At 33.3% G+C, this 26283-nt stretch overlaps 3 protein-coding genes across 6 annotated transcripts in view; 1 reads left to right on the forward strand and 2 right to left on the reverse strand.

Moving 5' to 3' along the window:
* The window catches only part of LOC149421495 (glycine receptor subunit alpha-4-like), a 222397-nt gene that overhangs the window by 58409 nt on the left and 137705 nt on the right, over nt 1-26283 (forward strand). The window lies entirely within an intron of this gene.
* Nucleotides 1840-16910, reverse strand: LOC149421498 (15-hydroxyprostaglandin dehydrogenase [NAD(+)]-like). Of its 2 annotated transcripts, none has more exons than XM_089634817.1 (5): nt 16683-16910; nt 6607-6840; nt 4603-4776; nt 3205-3362; nt 1840-2053 (listed from the first exon to the last, which is right to left on the reverse strand). In XM_089634817.1, the coding sequence occupies exons 1-5, from the start codon at nt 16683-16685 to the stop codon at nt 1915-1917; spliced, it is 708 nt and encodes a 235-aa protein (XP_089490943.1). In that variant the 5' UTR covers nt 16686-16910; the 3' UTR covers nt 1840-1914. The 2 variants fall into 2 exon arrangements, with proteins under 2 accessions (XP_089490943.1, XP_089490942.1); XM_089634816.1 differs by lacking the exon at nt 16683-16910 and adding an exon at nt 8847-9147.
* The window catches only part of LOC149421499 (uncharacterized), a 35496-nt gene continuing 27920 nt past the window's right edge, over nt 18708-26283 (reverse strand). Inside the window, exons 7-10 of the mRNA XM_089634680.1 lie at nt 23449-23682; nt 22647-22820; nt 20569-20726; nt 18708-18904 (exon numbers count right to left, since the gene is read on the reverse strand). Coding sequence (XP_089490806.1) covers nt 18766-18904; nt 20569-20726; nt 22647-22820; nt 23449-23682 — 705 coding nt within the window. The 3' untranslated portion in view covers nt 18708-18765. The remainder of the gene's footprint in view (nt 18905-20568; nt 20727-22646; nt 22821-23448; nt 23683-26283) is intronic.

Below are 26283 nucleotides of genomic sequence, written 5' to 3' on the forward strand. Positions count from 1 at the left end.
TTGTACCACACATAAATTACTGTAGCAGCATTCTATTCTTATCCAACGACGTTTTAATGAAACAAATGACAATTCTAAAAAATAGAGCAATGAGAACCATATTGAAGAAAAATAGATACACAAAAATTAAGAACATGTTGAGGGAGTTAAATATCTTGTCATTTAAACAAATTATTTACTTCAATACCATATTTTTAATCTACAAGATAATCAATGGCCATACGTCTAGTGAATTCCTAAGAAAAATTGATAAACTACAGAAAAAACACACACATGAGACGAGGAAAAGAAATGAATTGAGACTCCCCTGCAGGAAAAAAACACATAGTCAAAAGTCATTGATGTACGGAGCGTTGAAGATATTTGGAGAGCTACCAGAAGAAATAAAATCAGAAGAAAACATAAAAACGTTTAAAATTAAATTACGAAAATATGTGATTGATTCATTTTAAATGTGTTACTATAATTATATTTATATAAGGATTTTATTAGGACATAGATAACTATGTACCTACTTAAAATACCGCAATAAACAATAATAAACAATTGGAAATAAAGGGCCAAAGTCCCACGGGCTCCAGGCGGTAGCCCGGCACTCACATAAAAAGGGAATTAAGAATAACTGGAAAACGGTTTCTTTTACATAAGTATACCAAACTATTGTAGTTTTTCTTTAAAAACCGTTTCCCATGTATTTAAATTTTGTCAAAAATGCAATACTAACAAATACTAATTTGTGAAGACATTTTATAACAAAGCAGCGTAAATTTAAAATCCAAATTTCGCTCTTATTAATAAATAATAGATTTTCAAATACTTAACGTAAGGTCGGTTGAAATATATGGTTTGGCAAAACAGAAAATGAAGTTTTGAAGGGCTATTAAAAAAATAACGACTCAACTTACAGAAATGAGGTTTATTTTATTTTATTTGGTACATCATGCCGTTTTATGCGTTAATTCCTGAAAATGCCGTCAGAAAGATGACTGCCCCCAGCAGCAATACATTGATAAAGACGATTTCTAAATTTTTCGGACGTATTTTGGCACGTCTCGATGGGTATAGGGGCAATATCCTCACGAATTTGATCCTAGAGTTCTTCCAAGATGTATGGCCGATAATTAAAATCAGGTAGTCTTAGAGGAAGAAGTCGCAAATTGCAGACGGAAGGCCACGTACTAAGTTACTTTATTGACATCCAAATATATAGACTTGCTCGTACATGAAATCTGGGGTTCCATGCTAACTCAACACAGTGACTATTCAACACACCTTTAAAAAGTGATATAAAGTCATTAAAAAAAATAACCTAACCTAACCTACTTAACCCAGTTAATAAAGTTTTTGTTTCATCACTTTCCATGACTTTATATAACTTTTTAAATATGTGATGAATTATCATTTTTTTGTTATTTGTTTTTGGGATGTTATGCCGTGTTGCGCTAACTCCTTCTTTAGCCAACGTTTGCACATCACACACATCTGCCCTGATGATGGACACTGCAATGCTGTCCGAAACGTTGGCTAAAGAAGGAGTTAGCGCAACACGGCATAACATCCCAAAAACAAATAACAAAAATACTTTTGGCCGTGAAAATCTTAAATCACAATTATCATTTTGATGATTTACCCGGTCACCGAAATCTGGGTATCATTTCGATGAGCTAGTGGCAAACGAAGTGACCATATTGTTGGCACTAGGAGGGTTCGAGAATGCTTTTCTCTTTTAATTAGACTATCTATGATTTCAGTCCATACTCGTTATGCAGGATAGTTCAGTAAAAATCTTTTATAAATTTAATTTTCAGTATTATATTTCAAATTATTTTACACCGAAAATAAAATGTTAAAAAATATTCAGAATTTATTCGTCAATAATGTAATTAAATCCAACATAAAGTATGTTATTTTTTATTAAACTTTCTTCTTTCTCAATCCTTCTAAATCTGGTATATCCAACTCGTAAGCCGGTTTTCCTCCAGTGGCAGCCCAAAGAGACCCATTTTCTCCTGATTTTATTATGGTAACCAGGGCTTTTGCTACTGCTTCCGATCTGGAATAACCAACACATCGTTAATGTATTATTCAATAGCAACATATTAAAAAATAAACAATACAAGCAAAAAGAAAACTTTTCGAAATTACAATGAAGTCGTTAATACGTAATAGCTTGAAACGTTGATCAAAATTAACTTACACAAAATATTTTAAAATAAAAACTAAATTGATGTAACGTAATATGGACATTTTTTCTCTGTTTGCTCAATTTTGGCTTTGGCATTTTTGTCGACAAGTTTACCGAAGGAATATGTTTTTGAAATTATTGATTTCCCTGTTTGATGATGACCCGACTCTTGATCTCTCGCCAGTTGACCCCTGACAGTTGATCTCCTGGACACTTGATCTCCCGGACAGTTGATCCCACAGTAGATTCCTCTACCAGTTGACTATTACCGACTTACTTCCTCATTGTTAATGTAAGTATGCAGAGAGAAATAGGACGTATAACAAAATTTGATATACTTACCTTCTGCATATCTGCATACTATATCTGCAAGCGTTTTAAGTGAAAATTCGCTATAATTTCTTTTTACAATAACGCCGTTTTATACCTCAAAACGCCGCCGGTAGATATAAGTATATGTAGGTTTGCGGTTCCATGATATTTCATCAAAATGACAACTAAACACACCTTTAAAAAGCGATATGGAGTCATTAAAAGGTTATGTCGTACTTTGTTATTCGGCCGTATATCCTCCTCGGATACTCCTTCGGGAACACATCACTATTGTTAATAATAGGTATAGAAATAATCCTTTAGGATCAAGTGTCCGATGGATCAACTGGGAATTTTCCGGGGGGTCAACTGTCGGGGGGGGCAACTTTCAGGGGATCAAGCGTCACGGAATCGTGTTTGATATCGAATACAAACCGTTTCGACTATTTGAAGGATTGTTTAACAGAATGTCAAATGCCATACTTAGGACGGGTTGTTTCCGAGAATTTGAACAATTCATCAAATTTCAACGTTCATTTTCGGGTTCTGTGGAAGACTTATTCAAGTTCTGTTTTTATATCATTGTAGGCTAGTTGCTTTTCAAAACTGAAATAAAAACAGAACTTGAAAAAATCTTTCACAGAACTTGAAAATGAACGCTGAAATTTGATAAACTGTTCAGATTCTCCGAAACAACCCGTCCTTACTCTTGAAAGTTTCCATGCTCTTGAATCGTCTGCTTCATGTCTTTATTCATATCTTCGTCTCCATCCTCAATATAATCTCCGACGGGGCCAGTCGTTGAGGTAGGTCCTGGACATAGAGATAACACTCTCACTCCGGTCTTTTTCCAGTAAATTGGTCCCTACAAGATTAAATATATATTATACACGGCGTCCAGAAACTCGTAGCACGAGAGGGAAATTGGTTAATCTACATCACATACGGAACCACAAAAAGCTTCTTTTTTTTATAATCTGAACATTTAATTTTTTTACGGTTTTCATTTTTTCGGCAACTAAAGGGTTAAAAAATCTTTTGGAACTGGAATTTTTTTTTAAATTTCTACTTCGGACTCGATTTGCTCGAAAACGAAAGCTCGAGTCAAAAAAGTGGTAGCAAATAATCGAAATGCGACTCTCCGATTTCCCGCTTCTACTTTTTGTATATATGCGTATAATATACCGACAGGCTGAAATCAGTGTTTCAATTGAACATAGAAATCGATATAAAATATATTTATGTTGTAAGTGACAGAACTGCATTTCACATTTTTTTACCATTTTAATAGAACAACCTTCAAGGGTGAGAGCCTGAAACAAGCCAGAAAAAAATGAACACTTAAATCTTCGATCTAGTTTCTTGCACTTTTTCGTAAATTGGCAACAGTTTGGGAGCTGTTAAGTGTCTTGGATAAATATATCCATTTTAATTTTAATGTCCGACATCTATTGACTTTTCCACAAACTAGGATGAATATATATTAAAAAAAACTTGCTGAGTAATACTTCAAAGTGTAATATTGAATCGTCAAAGTGTAATATTGAACCCAGGGAGAAAGGAAACATCTTTTAAAGATGGGATTTAAAGGAAACATCTTTAAAAGATGTTTCCTTTCTCCCTGGGTAATTCCCACCCCTCCCCGACCCCACTACCTACTCCGCTGCCCTGATGCTCTCTCCCTCACATTTACATACTTTCTCTTTCTTTATTGTTTACCTAATAATCTTCCTCTGTATTATATTTTAGTTTATATTTGTACTGTCCTGATGAAGGTTGAGTTCAACCGAAACCGGTCGACGTCTATAAATGTAATAAAATGGTTTAAAACAAAGTTATTCTTTAATTTGTGTAATAATGTCAAGCCACAAAGTGTTTGCTTCCTTCGATAATTTAACATTTTTTACAAGTGACCAAACGAAAAGCTGGAATAGTATTGACCTTATTTCCTTTTCAAGCGAATAAAATTTATTTTAGTATGTTAGGAGCATTTTTAAGGTTTAAAATACCATAAAATCAAGGCAAGTGCGGTGAGTTCCTAACAAATCCTCAACTGATTCGTTGGCATTAGAAAGTACCATAGCTTGTATCAGAAAATAGCATACCCCCAAACTCCTTGTGTAAGCGGTAACCGCATGCTTGGTGCTGGAGTATATCGGACACCACGCGGCTGGCGACACCCCTAATAAGGAAGACATATTGACCACACAGCCACCGAGACCCCCACGATTCTTTCCCATGTACTCCATCGCCAGAGTACAGCCTATGATACAACCATTCTGAAATAAACAAAAAAACATTGTTTTTTTAACTAAGTGTCAGTTGTTTGACACACCGTGACATCGCCACAAATCTATAATCAGCGCCATTTTCATTTTTTTACATTTGAAAGTTAACCGAGACCATTTCAATATTAAGGTGAAGCTTAATGCTAAATCACTATTTTGATTAATCTTTATAACGAATTAGTGTACATTATGAATACCAAGAAATACGATTTAGATAAACTGAAGTTTTTTCTATCGTTGCGTTTGAGTAGAATACAAATAAAAAAATAAATTACTCAATGAAAAATATAAATGTAAACTACTAAAAAATATATTTTTCAATAAAATGTATGAACGCATAAAGGAAACAACTTTAAAAAATACAGTATTATAGCTAAGATTATCTGTGACAGTTTCGCTTGATTAACTTTTTTGCTTTCTTATAAAATTATTTACAAAATAAATAAAAACCAGTTTTGTGCTTGAAATCGAACATTTCTAGACTCCGTTTGTCAAGCGATTGTAATGCCTATTACCTACAATATAAGGTATACCAAGAATATAACACTTTTAGCTTGTAGCTTCCTCTTAAGAAACCGAAATGGCTCTGAACGTCGATTTTTGACTACGTCAAATGTAACGGTTGGTCAAACAAATGGAACTTAGTCGGGTCAATACAAACTAGTAAAGAAATCAATTCAAAATTAGCGATAATAAAATAAAATAACGAATTTATAATCAAATCAAGTTTTCTACATTATATTATTTTCAGCGTTTACAAGCAGGTGGGTAGTTTGTTATTGTATTTATTACACGTTTTACTTTTTATTGCAACATGTCTTATGTTAATATAAAATATTAAACAATTGCATTTACGGTTCGTAAACACAAGATCAAAAATTTCAATATTGAAACAAAGCAGAGGTTCCTAATCTTTGTGGTGCCGCGATCCAATCATGCGGAAAGTATACGGTACGGCTGGCTTTACACTTATAAGTAAAATTTACGACCTACATAAGAATTTGATAAGTTTCTCACAATAATAATGCTCACGGAAGTTGTTCGGATGTTCAACTTACGAAAGTGCTCACAGCGACCGCCACACCCGTAATTTTATGTGCGGTAAGACGGCTTCTTGTACATAATGATTTTCCGCTGTCAAAATTACACGAGTTTTTTAATGAATACGAAAAGGCCCAAATAAAGTATTGGAATATGTGTTGGCTTGAGAGAAACAATTTTGCACGTGGTTTTGTTCCGTTAACAGCGGAATTAAAAGGAGTTCATTACTTTTATACAGTCAGATGGCAGCAATTGACTTCAAATTCAAATACGTAATCTTATAAACAGAAACGTTGTGAGATTAGAAAGGATTGGATTGAAAACCTATAATTAGAAAGAAGGATGCTCATTTTTCGAAAGCTTTTTTCCACCTAAACAATAAATTATATCTCTTTACTTTCTGGAATCAGAAAATTTTCTTTCCGTTTACATTTGTTTTCGTAGTTCTTATTTGAGTTCTAACTAGTGTTATTTTTTAGATTGTTTTTGGAGGTTAATAATGTACTTATTCACTTATTCTAATAATATTTAAATTCATATAGTAAAAAACAAGATTTCATATGCTGTGAGATTAGACGTCTCACGACTTCTGTAGACTTACAGCATCGCTTACATTGGTAATTTTGGGATAAATTACTTACGTGAGCGGATTACGGGAAACAACTTGCGTACGAAGAGGCAGCCTAGGACTAAATTTCTAACTTCCAGTTAAATCGATTAGATTATATAAAGATATAAACTACATTGTTCACATATCATTAATTAAATTGAACGACTTACCACGTTGGTTTTAACAAGTTTCTCCCAGTTGTTTCGTTCAAACAATAATCCCGCATTATTGACGAAAATCTCGAACTGAAAGTTTTCTCGAACGGTCTTCACGGCATTTCCAAAATATTCTTGGCTGCTGACGTCACATGGTACAAATATCACTCTATCTTGTCCAAATTCCGCAGCGATTTCATCCTTACTCTTCTCTCCTAACACTGTGTTGAAATCCAAGATGGCGCATTTCTATAAAGTTAATTTTATATATGTAAACATTCATTAAATATTATAGAATTTCGGTAAAAAGCAATGCAAACAACAGAAAATAATTTATAAAATTATTGTCACACTGTTTCCCTTGACGGTGAGAAAGATATTTTTCGTATTTTACTATGTAATGTTTTCATGAAATTAATTAATTTATTAATAAATTATATTTTTGTTAAAACAAAATATATTGTTATAATATTTGACATACCTACAAATGAATATAATACAGAAATACAAAACTAACGTTAATGGCAAAATTGAGCCTGTGTGGGTAATTAACCGGATAATTAAAATGATTTATGTTGATAGTTATCATAGTAATTATTATTATTATATTTGTGTGGCGCATTTTTTGTTATTTCTCCTCAAGTGCGCTTAACATACAATACTGTATTTTTAGTCAGCGGTCCGCAACTTTGGGGTCACAACCCTAAATTTGGTCGTAAATTATAACAATGGGATCTCTATTCATTATTTCTATTGTTGTTAAATTACTCCTTTTTTAATCGAATAAAATAACTAAAGCGCAGCAAAACACGTACTATAAAATACAATAGACTCTAAAGCCAGAACTCTAGGACTAAAAGCATTGAAAACACTTACACATTTGTGTCTGCATACATAATTTTTTTTGTTTTCCATCGTCATCGAAAAGCCAAAACATTGTGTCCGGAGCTGTGACAATACAATATTGTCCTGCCCTCGTATGAATTAGGCATTAACTAAAATATTGAACACTTCAACACATGTTTTCCTAGTGAGGTGTTTAAAAAACAGAATAAAAATACACACAATACATTAATTCTATTTTTGCCAAACTTGCTCCCGCCGTGAACACGGGGTTTTAGGATCACAGGGGCCGCCTATCTACAAAAACATAGTATAGATAAACGCAAATAAAGATTGAAATACTCATATACCCACCTGTATGCCCAACTGTATTTCTGAAACGGCTGTATACACGAGTTAGTGTTTCGTGTCACTAATAAATATTATTATGGAATTACCGAAACCAAACTCACCAATTTTTGTAGTTAGGCTTCTGTGATTCTAAGCCCCCGAACATAAAAGTGGGTTCTCTGGCTTGTTTATCTATTTGAGAGCTCTTTAAAAAATCAGCGTACAAAGCATACAAACTTGGTGCTATCCACGCACACAATAAGCTGTATGGCAAGGAATGAATACCACATATGTGAAATATAACTAGCACTACTCTTGGTAATAATTGGCCGCTACTCTTGACCTCAGCACAGATATACGAGTACACTTAATGGTAAATTAAGTAGTGCAACCATAGATTGCCAGTCAATGTTAAATAGGACGGGATCAAGCAATAAATAAAACTAAGGTACCTACAAGTACTTACTACCAAAGTAATGAAACAAAGTAAAAATTATTAAATCAATATAAAAATTACTTTCGTAATTACTTTATCGCTTACCTGAAATATATAGATAAAGAGATACAGAGACACAGAGACACAGCGACACAGAGAACCAGAAATACAGAGACACAGAAATACAGAAACACAAAGACACGGAGACACAGAGACACAGAAATATAGAAACCCAGAAATACAGAGACACAGAAGCACAAATACACAGAGACACAGAAATACAGAGACACAGAAGCACAAATACACAGAGACACAGAAATACAGAGACACAGAAATACAGAAACACAAAGACACGGAGACACAGAGACACAGAAATACAGAAACCCAGAAATACAGAGACACAGAAGCACAAATACACAGAGACACAGAAATACAGAGACACAGAGGCATAGAGACAATGAGACACAGAGACGCAAAGACACACCACCGAAATAATTATTTTTAAATAAGTATCTGACAATATGTGATTTTACCAATATCTTGAAGAGACTTATTCCGACCTTGACCGGAAAAAAACACCCAGTTAATTTCTCTACAATCATATTAGAATTAATACCGCAGATAAAAATGAAAACAATATACGTACTGAAACACCCGCTTTCAGCAGCTCCTTCACACAGGACAAGCCAATTCCTGAGGCCCCTCCGGTCACTATGGCATTTCGTCCTTGGAGGAGAAACTCCATGATTGATAATATTAATAATTAGTACGAGCGGGTAATTCAACTTCAGTTTCAATTACAAGCGTCTCAACCAAATGCACTGCACGGACTGAATAAACTATTGATTAACTAATGAGGGCCTCCGTGGACGAGTGGTTACGATCCTTGCCTATAAATCCAGAGGCGGCGGGTTCAAATCGCGGCAGGTTCAAATCGTGGCGGGTTCAAATCCCGACCTGTGAAACAATTTTTTTACTAAATTAATTTTCGTTATTTCACTACTTCATTTAAAATAATATAATATACTATACATGCGCACGTTCCAGGATGATAACTCCGTTCAAGAGAGATACTTTACCACAAATCAGAATCTAAACATCGCTTTAAATGGCTTTACTAATATTTGGTGACCAGATCTGAATGGTCAAGTACTTTTTCAGCTTCCTCTTCCTCATCTTTTTCCACTCCCTAATACCTTCAGCCAACTAAGGGATACCCTAGTCTCACTAGCTCAAGCAATTGGGACTCTTGTGTGGTACTCGCATAAAAAAAATCAAGTTCAATCATTTCATTCAATTAACTATCATTTTTTAATGACCCGTATCATTACCCCTATCATTCACCCGTAACAAATACGGTATATTTTAGTTGTAGGATTTGTAAAAGGATTTAGAAAACTTAAAGTATTAGTAAAAATATTTGCTTTAACCTTTCAAAAACAAACATTTTCAATTTTAAAGATAATCAAAAAATTACTGTTTCTGGACATCGTTGGACTGATATTTTCTATGGGTTTAGTAAGAATTTTGCAAACGGCCAGAGTTCATGCTAATGAATGAAATCATTTATTTTCCTTTTGTTACGAAAATTTCTTCGAACTAAACACAAAAAAACATTTATTTCACGTTTTTCATAGGGTTTCTGTAATATTTGTATTCGATATTGTTAAAAATACGTTAGGGGTGGTGTAGAGACATTAAGGTGAGATATTTTGAACATATATATTTATATGTATACATATATGTATATATTTAATTATTACTACTACTATTTTATACTATTTTACATTTCTTATTAAAATTTAGTAATGTTGGCCTCACTGAGTGGCTTACCCTTGCTGAGGCCTGCATTTTATAGCACAAAAAATATTCATAATACATTTATAGAAAATATATATTAAACATAAGATTAACTTAAAATTTAGATTTAAAATTAAAATAAATTTTAAATAAAATGAAATAAAGTAAAGAATCGGTATATTTATATTATATATTGTGTGTTTGCGAGCGATGTGTGAATTATATTGGTTTTGTGTGTTACGTGTAGGTTTTATTATTTTATCTGAAATTTTGGTGATATTGTTTTTTGATCTTTAATCCATTGTGTAATTTTGTGTCTGAATTTATTTTTGTTTTCCTCAATTTTATTTCCAAGTGTTAGACTATTGAAAGTTTTTTTAGCATGGTATTCATAGTGTCTTTGTCCAAAGCTTGTATTTACCGTGGGATTTTTATGTTTTCTTTGTACGCTTGTCTAATTGGCGTACGTCTAGTACGTCAGAGCTGTTAAATATTTGGTCTGTATCAGTCAGTCTATGTTTTTTTAGTATTACCGTTAAGATCGTTTTCTGTGCGATTTCTAATGAATCGATAGCCGAGTTTACTGCTCCTCCCTAAGCAATAATTCAATGTTCCACAATTGTTTTGTAATATGTTTCTTATGTTTAGGAAAATGTGAATTGTTTTGAGGAGTTTATTTGTGATTTGTTTGATGTGAAGTATTCACATTCAGGTCCAATCCTGTTTTTATTTTTTGTTAATGATGTGTTATATATATTAAATTCAATGAAATGATTTAAGATTTTCAAGGCCAAAAGTATTTTTGTTATTTGTTTTGGGTGTGTTTTGTCGTGTTACGTCCATTATCAGGGCAGATGTATACACATCTGCCCTGATGATGGACACTGTAACGTTGTCTGAAACGTTGGCTAAAGAAGGAGTTAGCGCAACACGGCATAACACCCCAAAAACAAATAACAAAAATGTTTAATGATATTCAAGTATTAATGTTTGCAGTAAACCTGAAATTATTCAAAGCAATCAGAAACATTAACGATTGCCATATATTGTTAAATAACTTGTTGAGATTTATTATATGGTGTCATGATAACCACTTACAACTTAACAAAATGTCAAATTATGAGGTTTTATCGAATAAAGAATCAAATATTTTTTGATTATTCTATTAACAATATGTCGTTAGTATCTGTCTCGGAAATTAACGACTTGGGTATTTGGTTTGACACGAAACTCTATCAAGCATATCTAAATAATAACCAATAAAGCTTTGAAAGTGTTGGGATTTATTTTAAGGGTATCTAGTGATTTCAATAATGTCAATACTGTAAAAACGTTATGTATGTCACTAGTAAGGAGTCACATAGAATACAATTTCACGGTTTGGTCCCCAAATTATGAGGTTCATTCACATGTGATTGAAAGAATCCAAAATAAATTTTTAAGATATGTAAATTTTAAAATGGGCATTCCTAGAGAATGCCTAAATTACGATAACGTACTTTGTTCATTAAATTTAATAAAATTATCTGATCGTAGAATCATTTCCGATTTAACCTATTTGTATAATTTGATACCCCTCATTTATTATATGTAATCTCTTTTCATATCCCAAGCAGGTCAGTTACAAGACTGTACCAACCATATTATTGTAGCAATTCTACATCGACGTCCCAATATTACATTCCTATGCAACGGATTCAACAGCTAGGAATCAAATACTCCGATGTTGTTGACATGTTTAGTACATCAATTTCATTATATAAGCATACCTTATTGAAGTTTTTTTCATGTAGGGGAATATTTTGATAACGCTATTTAAATTGACTAACACATTAACATTTTTTTGTCGGCTGAAAGAAAAAAAATATTTTGTGTTTTTATTTTTTATATTTTGTAACTACATACTGTGTGTATCAAATTAAATAATATTTTTACTTTATATTTATTTTTGTGCAAATATTTTAAACAGTCGTTTCCTGCACTATGAATGCACTACCTGAGTGTAATTTTATAAAAATTGTTAAATTATTGAATATATATATAATAGGCGTAAAATAAATAAGTATCCATCTAAGGTTATGGTCAACTATGATTCCAAAATACTTTATTTGTTCCGTTTTTTCTAGAGGAGGGCAATCGCAGATGTTGTGTTCAAACATTCGTGTATTTTTATGGTGTTTGTATTGTTTTTTGGCTGTCCCGTGGTATCTATACTGTATATTGTGAATTTTGTTTTCGATATGTTTAGTATAAGTATGAGAGTCTAGTCATGTTTTCACTTGCGAGATTGCCAAATTCGCTACGATATATATATTATTCCAATCCTTAGATTTATATAGTAAAATTTTTTCGTCAGCATAACTAAATATCACACCGTCTATTTTCATGCTGTAAAGTTCATTTATGTAAATAGTAAAAAGAACGGGCCCTAGTATGCTTCCTTGTGGAACTCCATATGTAATCGGCAGTGTTTTACTAGTATGGTTGTTTTACGGTTCGCTAAAAAATTTCCTACATTTGCGAAGAAGTTATTCACATGATTTGCTATAGTTTCTGTATTTGTATTTTTTGTTAATTTTTTTTGCTTTATGTGTGAGTTTTACTTGTTTTAGCTTAGTGTCGTTATTTATTTCTTGTGCTAACATGGTATTAAATTTATCACATGCCTCTTCTACGTTCATTATTTGGTATATTGTACTCCAATCTATTTTTCGGAGTTTTTCATTCAAGTTTTAGTAGTTAATTATTTGTTTTGTGAATATTTTACGTTATTTAGGTTTTGTGTGTTCGGCGTCTATTGCTATCATATTCATCTAGTGATCTGTGATAGTGCTTTCAAGTACTACGGTTTTGGTTTTTAGTTTTATTTTTATTTTTATCATTATATGATCTATACAACTTTTTGTGTTTTGTGTGAGTCGTGTTGGAACATTTATCATTGGCTCCAGTCCATGCTGTGCAAGTTGTATTAGGTATTCTATGTTTTGTGGGTGTCCGTTTTGTAAGATGTTTATGTTTAGGTCTCCAATGATGATGATATTTTTATTTGTGTTGAGTTTTTTAAAATTATTGTTAAGTGCAGTTAGGAAATTTGTAATGTGCTTTTGGATGGAGATCTGTACATTGCAAGAATACACGTTTCGTTTTCATATGTTATTTGTATCCAGTTGGAGTCTATGGTGTGTATTTTTTGGACGATTGTGTTTATTTTATTTTATTTTATGTACATAACTACACCATAATTTTGATTTTCGTGTTTTTTGTGTGGTGTTATGGTTTTCGATTGTTTTTGGTATATATTTTTCACTCAACCAGCATTCTGTCAACACAATTATATCAAAATTATTATCAAGCTGTTATAGGTATATCGTAAATTCATCAAAAATTTAATTAATCGACCTAATGTTTTGGTGTAATATTTTGATTCTATTTTTTTTCTTTTGTGAAGTTTTTGTCGATATATTAAATTTGTTTGTACGTACACAGTAATTAGTGTTGGTTGTCCGAATCTATACATTCCGTGTAATCAGTTTTGAGTATTGAGTAAGTATATGATATGAAGTGTTGTTAGGTGTGGTGTTGTGTTTATGTCAGTTTATTTATTTCATCACAATGTTTAATTTTGAAAATTTTGTCTTACGGGGTCTTCCTAGTTAGTAGTTGGCCTCTATGGAACCATACAAATTTGTAGTCAATTATTTTTGCGTTATTTTTAATTTTCACATTAGTTCCTTGTAGTATAGCGTCATTACTTCTCCAATATATTTTCTTTTGTTTTCCGGGATGGTTTATTACATTAGTGGTGAAACCTCTTCTTGATGATAGTATCGCATAAATTTTATTTTTGTTATTTATTTTGAAAGTTATTTTTGGTGGGTGGTTTGGTCGGCGATGTTGGATGCGATTTACATTCAAAATTTATGTGTTTTCAGTTTGAACTCCGCACGCAGCAGTTATTTCTTGTACTATTTTTGTTGTCATTTTAGGATTATGATCTTGGATACCTGATATTTCTAAAAAATTTTCCAGTGTTGCCTGTTCCATCTCTGATGTTTTTACTACGATACTTTTGAATTCAATGTTTTTTGTTCTAGATTTTTTATTTCCGATATTTGTTTTTCTAATTGTGGAATTTTTTCAATAGATTTTATCAATTTATCGAATTGGTCGCTTATAAATTGAAGCAATGTTTTAGTGTCTGCAGATTCCGTTTCTGTCTTGTTTAAAATTACTGTTTTAATTTCATCGAATTTTTTGTCGACGTAGTTTATAATGTAATTCATATTTTTTGGGTTTTCAGTGTATTTTGAATCGGTTTTATTTGTAGGCCGAAAGTTCTTGCTAGACGGAGGAGTGTAATTGGATAGCGGTTGAATTTTAGGATCCAATGTTTTACATTCTTTACATTTCCTGTTGTCTCCGAGTGGTTTTGATATTTTTTAAATTTTTCTGCGGTGCTATTTGTGCAGGTGTAATGAAATGCATATATATTTTATGCTCTTTTTGGACTAGTAATATTATCGCAACTATAGCAGTCCATTTTGTAATTATTAGCGTTTATTTTATTAGGGTATTTATTGATTCAGCTTCTGTATATTTGTTTTGTATTCGTATACATTTTTGGATTTTATTTAATAATGATAAATGATTTATTTAATAATTACTAAAATTAAAAAATCTTTTGGTTTCGGCGAGGAGCGAACTCTGTTCCTTCGGGACTGGGATGGAAACGAGCGACGTCTGCGGCTTAATCCACATAGCTATCACCGGTATACTGGAGATTTTATCGATATATTGAGGAACTGTCAAATGTGTTGTTTGATTTTTTATTTGCGACAACACTTTATTCACTGTGCTTACTTCACAGGTTTAAAATATTTTTTTATCGCTTTAAATTTGTTTTACTTGGCCGTTTTAACTAGAATAATGTAAAGTTTCATTACTGTTCCACAGATATTCAATGACGAGTATATTTAACCAATGTTAACCATAATTTTAAATATTTTTTGCAGAGCAATTTTTTGGCGTGCTCTCGTATTGACGTATCATTCTAACTTACGATCATAACATAGTTTAAATCATATTTAGCGATTACTTAAAATCAAATAAAATGTCGAATAACGATTTGCTTGTTATATCGTTAATCGAAAAAAAAATAGTTATGTACCTATATTTACTGCCTTCACAGTTAAATTCACCAACATTTTCTATTGAAATTTTTAAAATCGTAGCTGGAATATTGTTATTGGGTAAATAGGCGTTTTATTGATTTCAATATTAATTTATATAATTTTAATTACAAAATCTGTCATAAAATCAAACAAAAGAATTACACACTTCAAATATTGGATTATTAAATAATTCATTAAAATTTAATAATGTTGGTGTTTATTTTATCGCTTATTTGAACATTTTTAACAATCATTTCCAATTCAGAAAATGACACTTAAATTCAAATTAAATCCAAGTTCCAGAGTTCTTTAAACCAGAATAACAGACAGAATCACAACCGTAAATAGTAATTTTTTAAAAATAATTGTTTATAAATTGAATCAGTGTGTTTGAATTTGTGATAATGTTATAGATTTAATCGAACTCCATGTTTTATAGATCTAATAACAGAATAATTAATACTAGCTTAATTATGAATAAAATTTTACAATAGTTATTGTGACGAGACATCTGTGGTCTATGTGGTATTATCGAGTAATTTAATTTATGTGCTTGTCTGCACATTTCAAACACATCGTAAGCAAATATTGACAAAAATCGTGTGTTGATTTAATCGCGGATAACTAATTTCAATTGTTATGCTCGGGTATAAGTGATGCAATAATACAGCCCCCCGGAAAAAAATTAAATTCTGTAATTGAGGAATTTTTTTGCATAGTTTATAGTTACTGAAAAAATTTCGAGGACCGACCGAATGATAAGCATTTTTTGTAAATACATTGGCACTATTAAAAATTTCACTTGATTTCACAAACACTTTCTAGAATTTCGCAAACACTTGATGTATCAAAAATATGTTTTAATATAAACAACTCTCTTTTTTCTTCTAACACAGCAAACTTATTTTGTGGCACCATTTTAATTGAAATTAATAAAATACTTCGTTTTTACCACTTTTATTGTTTATTACCAACATGTTTCATGAGCAACGCTCACTTCTTCAGGGTTTTTTAATTTTTTTTTAAACCCTGAAGAAGTGAGCGTTGCTCATGAAACATGTTGGTAATAAACAATAAAAATGGTAAAAACGAAGTATTTTATTAATTTAAACTCTCTTTTTGTTGAAAGTCCGCCATTCGGATTCTAAACGTTAGGTACTTACCTAGTCTGTCTCTTAAACAACGTTTGTTCCGCCGCGCCACGTCATAAGCCAGTATTAACCCTTCCTTTACGGTGTTAAAAAATTACTCGCGCTGCGGTGCTTCACACTCGGTAAATATTTATGGATAGCAATTATTTCATCCACGAAATAAATGTATTGCGGAATGTATGCCTAAAATATGAAATCTGTGTTAAGTATGCTTACAGAGATATTTTAGTCATTAGAGACTATGTCGGCTCGGTTGAAACCACCGGCAAGGAAAGGTTAAACCACGAACTTACTGGTTTGTTAACATGAAAGTTAGAACTTATGCCCCAGATCGAAATAACCAGGTCCTCCCCAACTTACCATTTTCCCATCTCCTTTCTCCCCACTCTCTTTAGCCTCACAATATATCCCAATTGGGATTAAATTGCCCACGGGCTCCAGGCGGTAGTCCGACACTCACATAAAAGGTAATTAAGAATAACAGGAAAAGGGTTTTTTGGTAATTATTTACCTACGTCCCCCGTTTTTAATCCGCATAAAAAAACAATCATTTGATTCATTGATTTTTAATATTATTTACGTAAATAATTAACAATCCATACGACACACCATTTTGACAGAACACCGATATGAACATCGCGCATAATTCACGTTTGTTTGTAGGCAGTGTAGAAAACATGAAAAACATAATCGGCATAATAGACAATTCGAGATCGCTGGCCAGGCACCCCTTAATTATTAGGCCACCAAATTTGGTCCCAAACACCATATGAATTTAGTTTCTTAATATTTAAAGGTTAACAACGTTTTTTTTAAATAAATTACAGTTTAGGTTAGATTAGGTTGGGTTATTATAGGTTACATAAGGATAGGTTAGGTTGGATTATTATATGTTAGATTAGGTTAGGTTAGGTTGGATTATTATATGTTAAATTAGGATAGGTTAGGTTAGGTTAGGTTGGGTTATTATAGGTTAAGTTAGAAGAGGTTAGATTAGATTATTATAGGTAAGATTAAATTAGGTTAGGTTTGGTTAGGTTAGGTTGGGTTATTATAGGTTTGTTTATGATAACTAAAGATTTCGCCTAATAGTTAACGGGAGCGTGGCCAGCGATCTCGAATAATTATCTATTATGCCGATTATGTGTTTCGTGTTTTCTACACTGCGCCTACAAACAAACGCAAAATATGCGCGATGTTCATATCGGTGTTCTGTCAAAATGGTGTGTCGTACGGAAAATTTTCTCGTAAATAATATTAAATATCAATGTTTTTCAAAATTGTTAATGCAAAAAGTTGTTGTTTATTGTCATTGAGTTGAATCAAATGATTGTTTTTTTTAAATGCGTATTAAAAACGGGAGACGTGGGTAAATATTTACCGTATTTTTTACATAAGTACCTATACCTAACTATCGTAGGTTTTGTCAAAAATGCAATACTAGCTTAAAACACTAATTTTTGAAGACATTTTATGATAAAGCAGCGTAAATTTAAAATGCAAATTTCGTTCTTATTAAAAGATAATAGATTTTCAAATACGTCCGTAGGGTCGGTTCAAATAAAGGGTTCGGCAAAACAGAAAGTGATGTTTTGAAGGGCTATTAAAAAAATAACATAAATGGAGTTTATACTTTTTTTCGGTATATCATGCCGGTTTATGCATCAAGTCCTAAAAAAATGATGGTACGATACATTGATGAAGACGATTTCTGAATTTTTCGGGCGTATTTGGCACATCTCAACCGATGTTCAAAAACATTTTTCTTCAGGTAGCCTTATAGGAAGAAGTCGTAAATTGCAACTGGAAGGCCCGCTGGGTGGCGATGAAAGAACGGCCATTTGCAAGATACGTACGGACAGCGAATCTCCGGTGTTGTCCGGTCCAAACCACGGTAACGACTAAAAACTACATGACCTTCCTGACATAATGAGATTTCTCCCAGGTTCCTACCTCACACCACACGGGATGTACCGGCCCTTCAAAACTACACTGTCTGTTTTGCTGCACCCTGTACCTGTTCTAATCAAAAGAAGGTCATTTAGTACCACATAGAAGGTCATTTATACATATATAGATCGTGTCGATTCGTGATGTTTATATAAATTCTAAGTAACTTTATTGAAAGCCCAATTATTATTTCAGCTATAGACATCCAAATTAATAGACTTGCTCGTACATGAAATCTGGGTAACATTTCGAAGAGCTAGAGGCAAACGACATGACCATATTGTTGGCACTGGGAGGGTTCGAGAATACTTCGTCTTTTAATTTTATTGTCTATGATTTCAGCCTATACTCGTTATGCAGGCTAAATCAGTAGAAATATTTTATAAATTTAATGTTCAATGTTTTATTTCAAATTATTTTCAATTTTTACACCAAAATTAAAAGAAATTTAGTAAGTTAAATTTCTGACTACCTAAAATTATGATATTTGTTATTAAACTTTCTTCTTTCTCAGTCCTTCCAAGTCTGGTATTTCCAACTCGTAAGCCGGTTTTCCTCCAGTTGCAGCCCATATAGACCCATTTTCTCCTGATTTTATTATGGTAACCAGCGCTTTTGCCACTGCTTCCGATCTGCAATAACCAACACATCGTTATTGTAGTATTCAAAAGCAATACATTTATAAAAAAATACAAGCAAAAAGAAGTTACAATGATAAAACTTAACAGTCTTAAAACATGAATCAAAATTAACTTACACATTTTTTTTTTAATATTGATTTTATCTAATATGGATATTTTTTCTCATATTGTTATGTTTTGACTTTTGCATTCTTGGCGACAATTTTAATTCAGGAATTTGTTTTTGAATTTATTTATTTCCGTATTTGATGATGACCCGACTCTTGATCCCTCGACAATTGTTCCCCCGACAGTTGATCCCCCGGAAAGTTGATCTCACGGACAGTGGATCCCTTTACAGTTGATCCCATAGATCAAAGTATTATTTCTGATTTAATTCCTCATTGGTAACGTAAGTATGCAGAAAGGATAATATATATGGTCCTATAAAAAAAGTCGATAAACTGCAGGCGAACTTTACTGAAAATCCGCTAAACAAACATTTTTGTTGACCTTTTATACCTCAAAACGCCGGTATATACAAGCAAATCTACGTTTTTTATACGGCAGCATATCCTCTCTGCACCTCACTACACCTTCTGAGACACTTAGTTATATTTTTTGTTTGTAGGTATAGCGTATAGACATAGCATTATTTTTAATAATAGGTATAGAACTAATCCTTTGGGATCAAGTGTCCGATGTATCAACTGGCAATTATCCGGAGGATCAACTTCCGTGGGGGGTGCAACTGTCGGGGCATCAATCGTCGTGGAATGGTGTTTGATATCTATTACAAACTGTTTCGACTATTTGAATGATTGTTTGATAAGAAAATGTGATATAAATGTGGTGAATTTAATATTTTATTTTTATTTTATTTTATTTAGGAAACAAAGAGTCATTTATATATTTAGCATAAACAGCAATTATTTACAATACTAGACCAATAATGTTCCATTAATTCTAGTCGTTGATTCAATATTTGCACCTTTACAATATTTATAAATGACAAAGAAATATAAAGAATAAACATTATAAGGAATTATAAAATGTTATAAAAACAATTAAAGACATTTAATAGTAATACAGTTTTCGCATGATTATAATGAAAACAATAAAATAAACTAAGATGATAGGATTATTTCACAAAATAAAAAATTAAGTTATCAGTTTAGTAAGTTGCATTTTATATGTTTTCAAGTTACACTTGAAAATGTCTACATCTCTAGAGGCATTGTGAGTTTTACAGATACGTCCTATTAAAGAGTTTTGCACATATTTGGCTTTACAGTGTGGTGTTCTAAATAAGTCGTTCGATCTGGTGTTGTGTTCAGGGCAACGAAATGCAATCTTTTCTAGCTGAATGATGAATCAACAAGACTGTTCACGATTTTTTATAAGAATAGGGCATCAGAAATTTCTCTGCGTTTATATAAAGCGGTAGGGTCAAAGCGATACGATAGGTGTTTAATAAATTTGGATTGGATATTTTCAATACGATCAATGTATGTTTGATATTGAGGAATCCAAATGACTGAGGCAAACTCGAAATAATATACATGTGTTTAGTGGCATCAAAGTTCAGCTGTGTTCTAAATATTTCTCTTACATATAAAAAATATAGGTAATTAAATTAAAACTAAATATAACAGAAGGTCAAATGCTATACTTACTCTTGAAAGTTTCCATGTTCTTGAAGCATCTGCTGCATGTCTTTATTCAGATCTTCGTCTCCATCTTCAATATTAGCTCCGACGGGACTGGTGGTTGTGGTCGGTCCAGGACATAGAGACAACACTCTCACTCCGGTCTTTTTCCAGTAAATTGGTCCCTACAAGATAAAATGTATCTTATAAACGGCGTCCAAAATCTCGTAGCACGAGAGGAAAACTGGTTAATCTACATCACATACGGAACCAAAAAAAAAATATTTTGTCATATGAACATTTCATTTTTTTGTGTTTTTTAACAGAGAGTTAAAAAAGCCTTTGGTGCCGGAGACTTTTTTAAGACTGAATGTCAGACCTTTAAAAAGGCTTAAATCTTCGATTGAGTTGCAAGATACTTTTGCGTGGATTTGGCAGCAGTGAGGAGGGCTGTTAACCCTTAGTGTGTCAGCTAACATGCCGAGATGTACATAAGTATTGTATAGCCAAAATAAAACTAATTATGGATTTCCTCCTTGTGACTACCTCTACTGAGACAGCATAATATAGAATAAGTAAATTAAATTTTTAAGAAAGGAATATGAATTAAAAAAATTATACAAAACAAAAGATTATTTAAAACGAAAAATTTACAAAACAATACATTTAAAGCAAAAGATTATTTAAAACGAAAAATTTACAAAACAAAAGATAAAAAAAAAAAACAAGAGAGAGGTTGTAGATATAAATGAAATCAGAATAGAGATATAAACAATGGAGACATAAACATTATTCACAAACCAGTATTTGGTAAGTTCGCAACTGAAAATATCAATCTTGGATAATACGCTATTTTAACTATAGCATAGTCTGTTCAGGCAAGAATTCTGCTTAGAGTTCGTTAAATATAAATTTATATATCATGTTTCCAATCAATACTATCGACTGTTTGAATTGAATCGAAAATCTGAAATACAAAAAACAAGAAAGAGATTCGTTTGCACCTAGAAACCTTGTCGGGGCTTTGTTTTACCACTGAGTTAATTCGACCCTATCCTCTTTGGTAAAATTTAACTGTATCTTCGACTAAGAACCACAACCACATTGTCTTCATTTTCTCAACGCATATTTTTTAATGGCCGCTATCTTTTTATGTATGATTGCAAAGTTCTTTCCCGAACCATATGCAATCGAGGTAAGGTGTCTTTTTTTTTATAGTGAATACCTCACAAGAGTCCCAACTGCTCCCGTCTGGAGCCAGTGAGACTATGGCATCCCCAATTGGGGGATGTTGTGAGGCTGAAGGTAAGTGGGGAAGGGAAAGAGGAAGGTGGGGAAGTACCTGGCTATTCAGATCTAGTCACTAAACACGGTTAAAGCCATTTGGAGCAACGTTTCAATTCTGAATGGTGGTCTTACACCAGGGCGATACTGGTAGTATCTTCCACTCTGGAACGTGCCGCAAATATACTATATATTATTTTATTTTAATTAATTAATTGTGAAATAACACAAATTAATCAAATAAAATTTATTTGCGCACGCCGGGTTCGAACCCGCGACCTTCGGAATGGCAGTCCAATGCGTTACCACTGGACTATGCCGGCCTTCATGGATAAATATGTCGATTTTTATTTTAATGTCCAACATTTATTGACTTTTCTTCGAATCTATAATGAGAACTTTTTTATTATTGGAATAACCTAATGAGTAAAACTTCAAATTGTAATACTGAATCATTGAAGACAACATTAGCGACTCTCAAAACGAAAATTTGAAATAGAATAATCAGAAAAAGAAAAAATTCTAACATTAAGAGAAAAAAAAACAATGTTTTCAAGTGATGCAACGACAAGCTAGAATATATTTAAGATACATCATTTCCTTGTCAAGCGAATAAAATTTATTTGTATGCTACCAGCTTTATTTAAGGTTTAAAATACCACAAAATCAAGGCAAGAGCGGTGAGTTTCTAGCAAATACTCTACGTATTCGATGGCATTAGAAAGTACCATAGCTAGTATCAGAAAGTACCATAGCTAGTATCAGAAAGTACCATAGGTAGCATCAGAAAGTACCATAACTAGTATCAGAAAGTAGCATACCCCCAAACTCCTTGTGTATGCGATAACCGCATGCTTGGTGCTGGAGTATATCGGACACCATGCGGCTGGCGTCACCCCCAATAAGGAAGACATATTGACCACACAGCCACCGATACCACCACGATTCTTTCCCATGTATTCCATCGCCAGAGTACAGCCTATAATACAACCATTCTGAAATTAACAAAAAAATATTGTTATTTGTTTAACTAAGGGTCAGATGTTTGACACACCGTTACATTTGACATCGTCACAAATCTTAACCGAGATCATTCAAATATTAAGAAACCGAATTGGCACTGATCGTCGATTTTTGACAACGTTTTGACGTTGTTAACGATTGGTCAAACAAATGGTCTTTAGTGAGATCAATACACACTAGTAAAAACAGTTCAAAGTAAGCGATTATGAAATAAAATAACGAATATAAAAACAAAACAATATTTTTTTTTAAATATGTACGCGTTTTCTAGATTACATTATGTTCAGCATTTACAAGCAGGTAGGTAAGTTTGTAATTGTATTTATTACAAGGTTAACTTTTTATTGCTACGTATCTACAGCAAATATAAATCACTAAACAATTTTATACGCATTTCGCGTTTATCGTTTGTATACACAAGATAAAAATATCAATATTGACACTAATGCAGATGTTCCTACACGTTGTAGTTTTAAATTTTGTTGAAAGTATACGATAAGACTAAATTTTTGACTTGCAGTTAGGTCGATTAGATTAAATAACGATAAAAAACTACATTATGTAAATAAAAATGTATTATTCGTTAAACATACGACTTACCACGTTGGTTCTCACAAGTTTCTCCCAGTTGTTTTTTTCATCCAATAATCCCGCATTATTGACGAAAATCTCGAATTGAAAGCTTTCTCGAACGGTCTTCACGGCATTTCCAAAATATTCTTGGTTGCTGACGTCGCATGGTACAAATATCACTCGATCTTGTCCAAATTCCGCAGAGATTTCATCCTTACTCTTCTCTCCTAACACTGTGTTGAAATCCAAGATCGCGCATTTCTAGAAAATTAATTGATTATTTGTAAACTTTCATAAAATATCATAGAATTTCCGTAAAAAGAATTACCCGCCACAGTAATTATTTAATGAAATTATCGTCACGCTGTTTCCCTCGACGGTTGGGAAGATTTTTTTCTTCTTTTACAGTATTATTTATACATAGTTTTTGACATACCTAAACAATGAAATTGAGCCTTTGAGTGTAATTAACAGGATCAATAAAATTATTTGTTTTTAGGGCGTGAGCACACAGAGAGCGGTCAGAGTTCTGCGTTCTAGTGACCGTTGACCGCTCAAGAGTTCCAACGCACACAAGCGGCGTTCAAATTCTCGCGTTCTAGTTTCGTTTGGGTCTTTGCATATGCAACATGTCACTAGAAAGTTCATCATCCGTGAAAATATATTGCTCTTGTGGAGCTTAACAGCTTCTAAAAAGAAAAGAAAGTATTGGGTGCACCCAATCAACACAACGCGAGAAGAACAAGGCGAATTTACTAATAATAAAATTTACTTAAAATTTAAATTTACTAGTAGCAATTTCAAACCAAGCTTCGACTTTTTTTCGCGTTTTTTATAATTTACATCACTTAAATCGTATAACAAACTCCTTTCCCTAACCAATTCAATTAACTTTTCTGTGTTTGTAACCTCAAACATCGCAGCGTTCTGGCGTTCTCTGCCTCGGCGGCAAAAGAACTCTTAGAACGCGGCGTTCCGTTTTGACCGCCGCGGTCTGACTGCCCGCTGTGTGCGTTGTTGTTATAGTATCAGTACATTCTAATGAACGCCGAACGCGGAACTCGGAACTCGGAACTCCTGACCGCTCTCTCATAAAAATTATTAATACTTTTGTGTAGGTCATTTGTATTTCACTTCAAGTGCGCTTTATAATATATACAATACTGTATTTTAAGTCAGCGGTCCGCAACTTTGGGGTCGCGACCCTTAATACCCGATTTTTCTGTTTTCGTTTTTCAATTATAATACAAAACACTTACAACGCCCTTGAGGTGAATTTTTCACGAAAACGGCGTTATATAAATTAGCCAAATATTATTATTATTGAACACCGCAACACGGATTCTCTTAGGGAGGTGTTAATATATGATGTTACAATACACACAATCATTTATTTATTATTGGTAAATTACTTATTTTTGAAATGAATAAAATAACTAAAGCACAGCAATACACGTACTATAAAATACGATAGATTTTAAAGGCAGGTCTCCGGGACTAAATGCTTTGAAAACACGTACACATTTATGTGTGCATACATAAATGTTTTTGTTTTCCATCGGCCGTGAAAAGCCAAAACATTGTGTATGGCCACGCAAGGCTATGCCGAGTTCACGTTCACATGATAATACAGAAGACAGTACAATTTGTCCTGTCCCAGCTCCGTTAACTACCTCGACCGCGCTTAACATATCAATGGGACAATAAAACAATTCGACCATAATTTAAACGCGGAACGCTTCGAAAATACATACGACGACGATACACGACGACGAGCGAATTCACGAAATAATTTCGGTACGCATACATTTGCAAACTGAAACGTGAGCTGAGTGACCAATTACGGGGAAGGAACGAAGCAACTGCAAGATGCGTTTCGCGCCATTTTCGTTTGCTTCGTTCCTTTCCCATGTTTTGAGTTTTAGCTCGGCAGTTCGTCTGGCGTATGCACACGTATCATAATATAAACCGATTCGTAGTAAAGATCAATCGAAAAGATAATTCAATCGAACAGTGTACCAAAATTTATTCATTTGACAAATAAGACATTTTCAAGCCGAAATTCAAGATCCGAGCGCCTAGACGTACGCATAGAGCGACCGGCTATTGTCCTAGCCAGTGCGTTTACACGCAGACAATTCAACCGGGCGCGGTGGTGAGATTTAAGACATTTTCCTGCGGAGATATCCTACCAGTCCTGGATTTGTCAATAGGCCTTATAGGCCGCGGCCTAGGGGCGGCAGAGTTCAGGGGGGCGGCAGAGTTCAGGGGGGCGGCACTCGCTCGCTTTGGTAAGCCGTGGATGCGATTATAAACAAAAAAAGGCCCTGTGGATAGACAGAGTTTTATAACTATTAGACGATAAATATCATTTTTTAAAGGCGCTAATTCCTAGTACTTTAGTTAGATAGGTACTTATATTTATGCTACTGCCCGGCCGGCAAGGGTAAAGGGTGGCGGCGGATCGGGGGCGGGTGATGTAACAGTCACCCCCGCTACCCGCCCGTACGAACACATAATATACTGTATCCGGCCGGTCAGGCAGTGCAAAGCGACAGTTTCGTGTGTATACTTGTGTACATTTCGGAAACATCGCACTTGTCGCAACTCGCAACGTTTTCTTCGATTTGATATCCTACCAGATTGTAACGACCGAATACATTTCACTTTTTGTACATTGTTTGTTGGCGAATTTTAAGTTAAGTGGAAGTGCGTTCTTGATTACGCTCCAGTTTCTGTTCACAGGGGTGTGAAAGGTGAGTATGTTAACACAATAATAAATAATATGTACTATTACATATTCTGGTTCTGCTGGGCTAGATAGATAACTCTAACTAAATGATTTCGGCTCGCTAACAAAAA

The sequence above is a fragment of the Hesperophylax consimilis genome, chromosome 8, assembly GCF_061612785.1.
Source record: "Hesperophylax consimilis isolate HC1 chromosome 8, BYU_Hcon_1.0, whole genome shotgun sequence".
NCBI lineage: Eukaryota > Metazoa > Arthropoda > Insecta > Trichoptera > Limnephilidae > Hesperophylax > Hesperophylax consimilis.

Coding starts and splice junctions, on each gene's coding strand:
- LOC149421498 (XM_089634816.1), bottom strand. CDS start 8,945: ATGGAGTTTCTCCTCCAAGGACGAAATGCCATAGTGACCGGAGGGGCC. Junction 4,777..6,606: donor AACTTGTTAAAACCAACGTG/GTAAGTCGTTCA, acceptor TGTTTATTTCAG/AATGGTTGTATCATAGGCTG. Junction 3,363..4,602: donor CTTACACAAGGAGTTTGGGG/GTATGCTATTTT, acceptor TTAATCTTGTAG/GGACCAATTTACTGGAAAAA.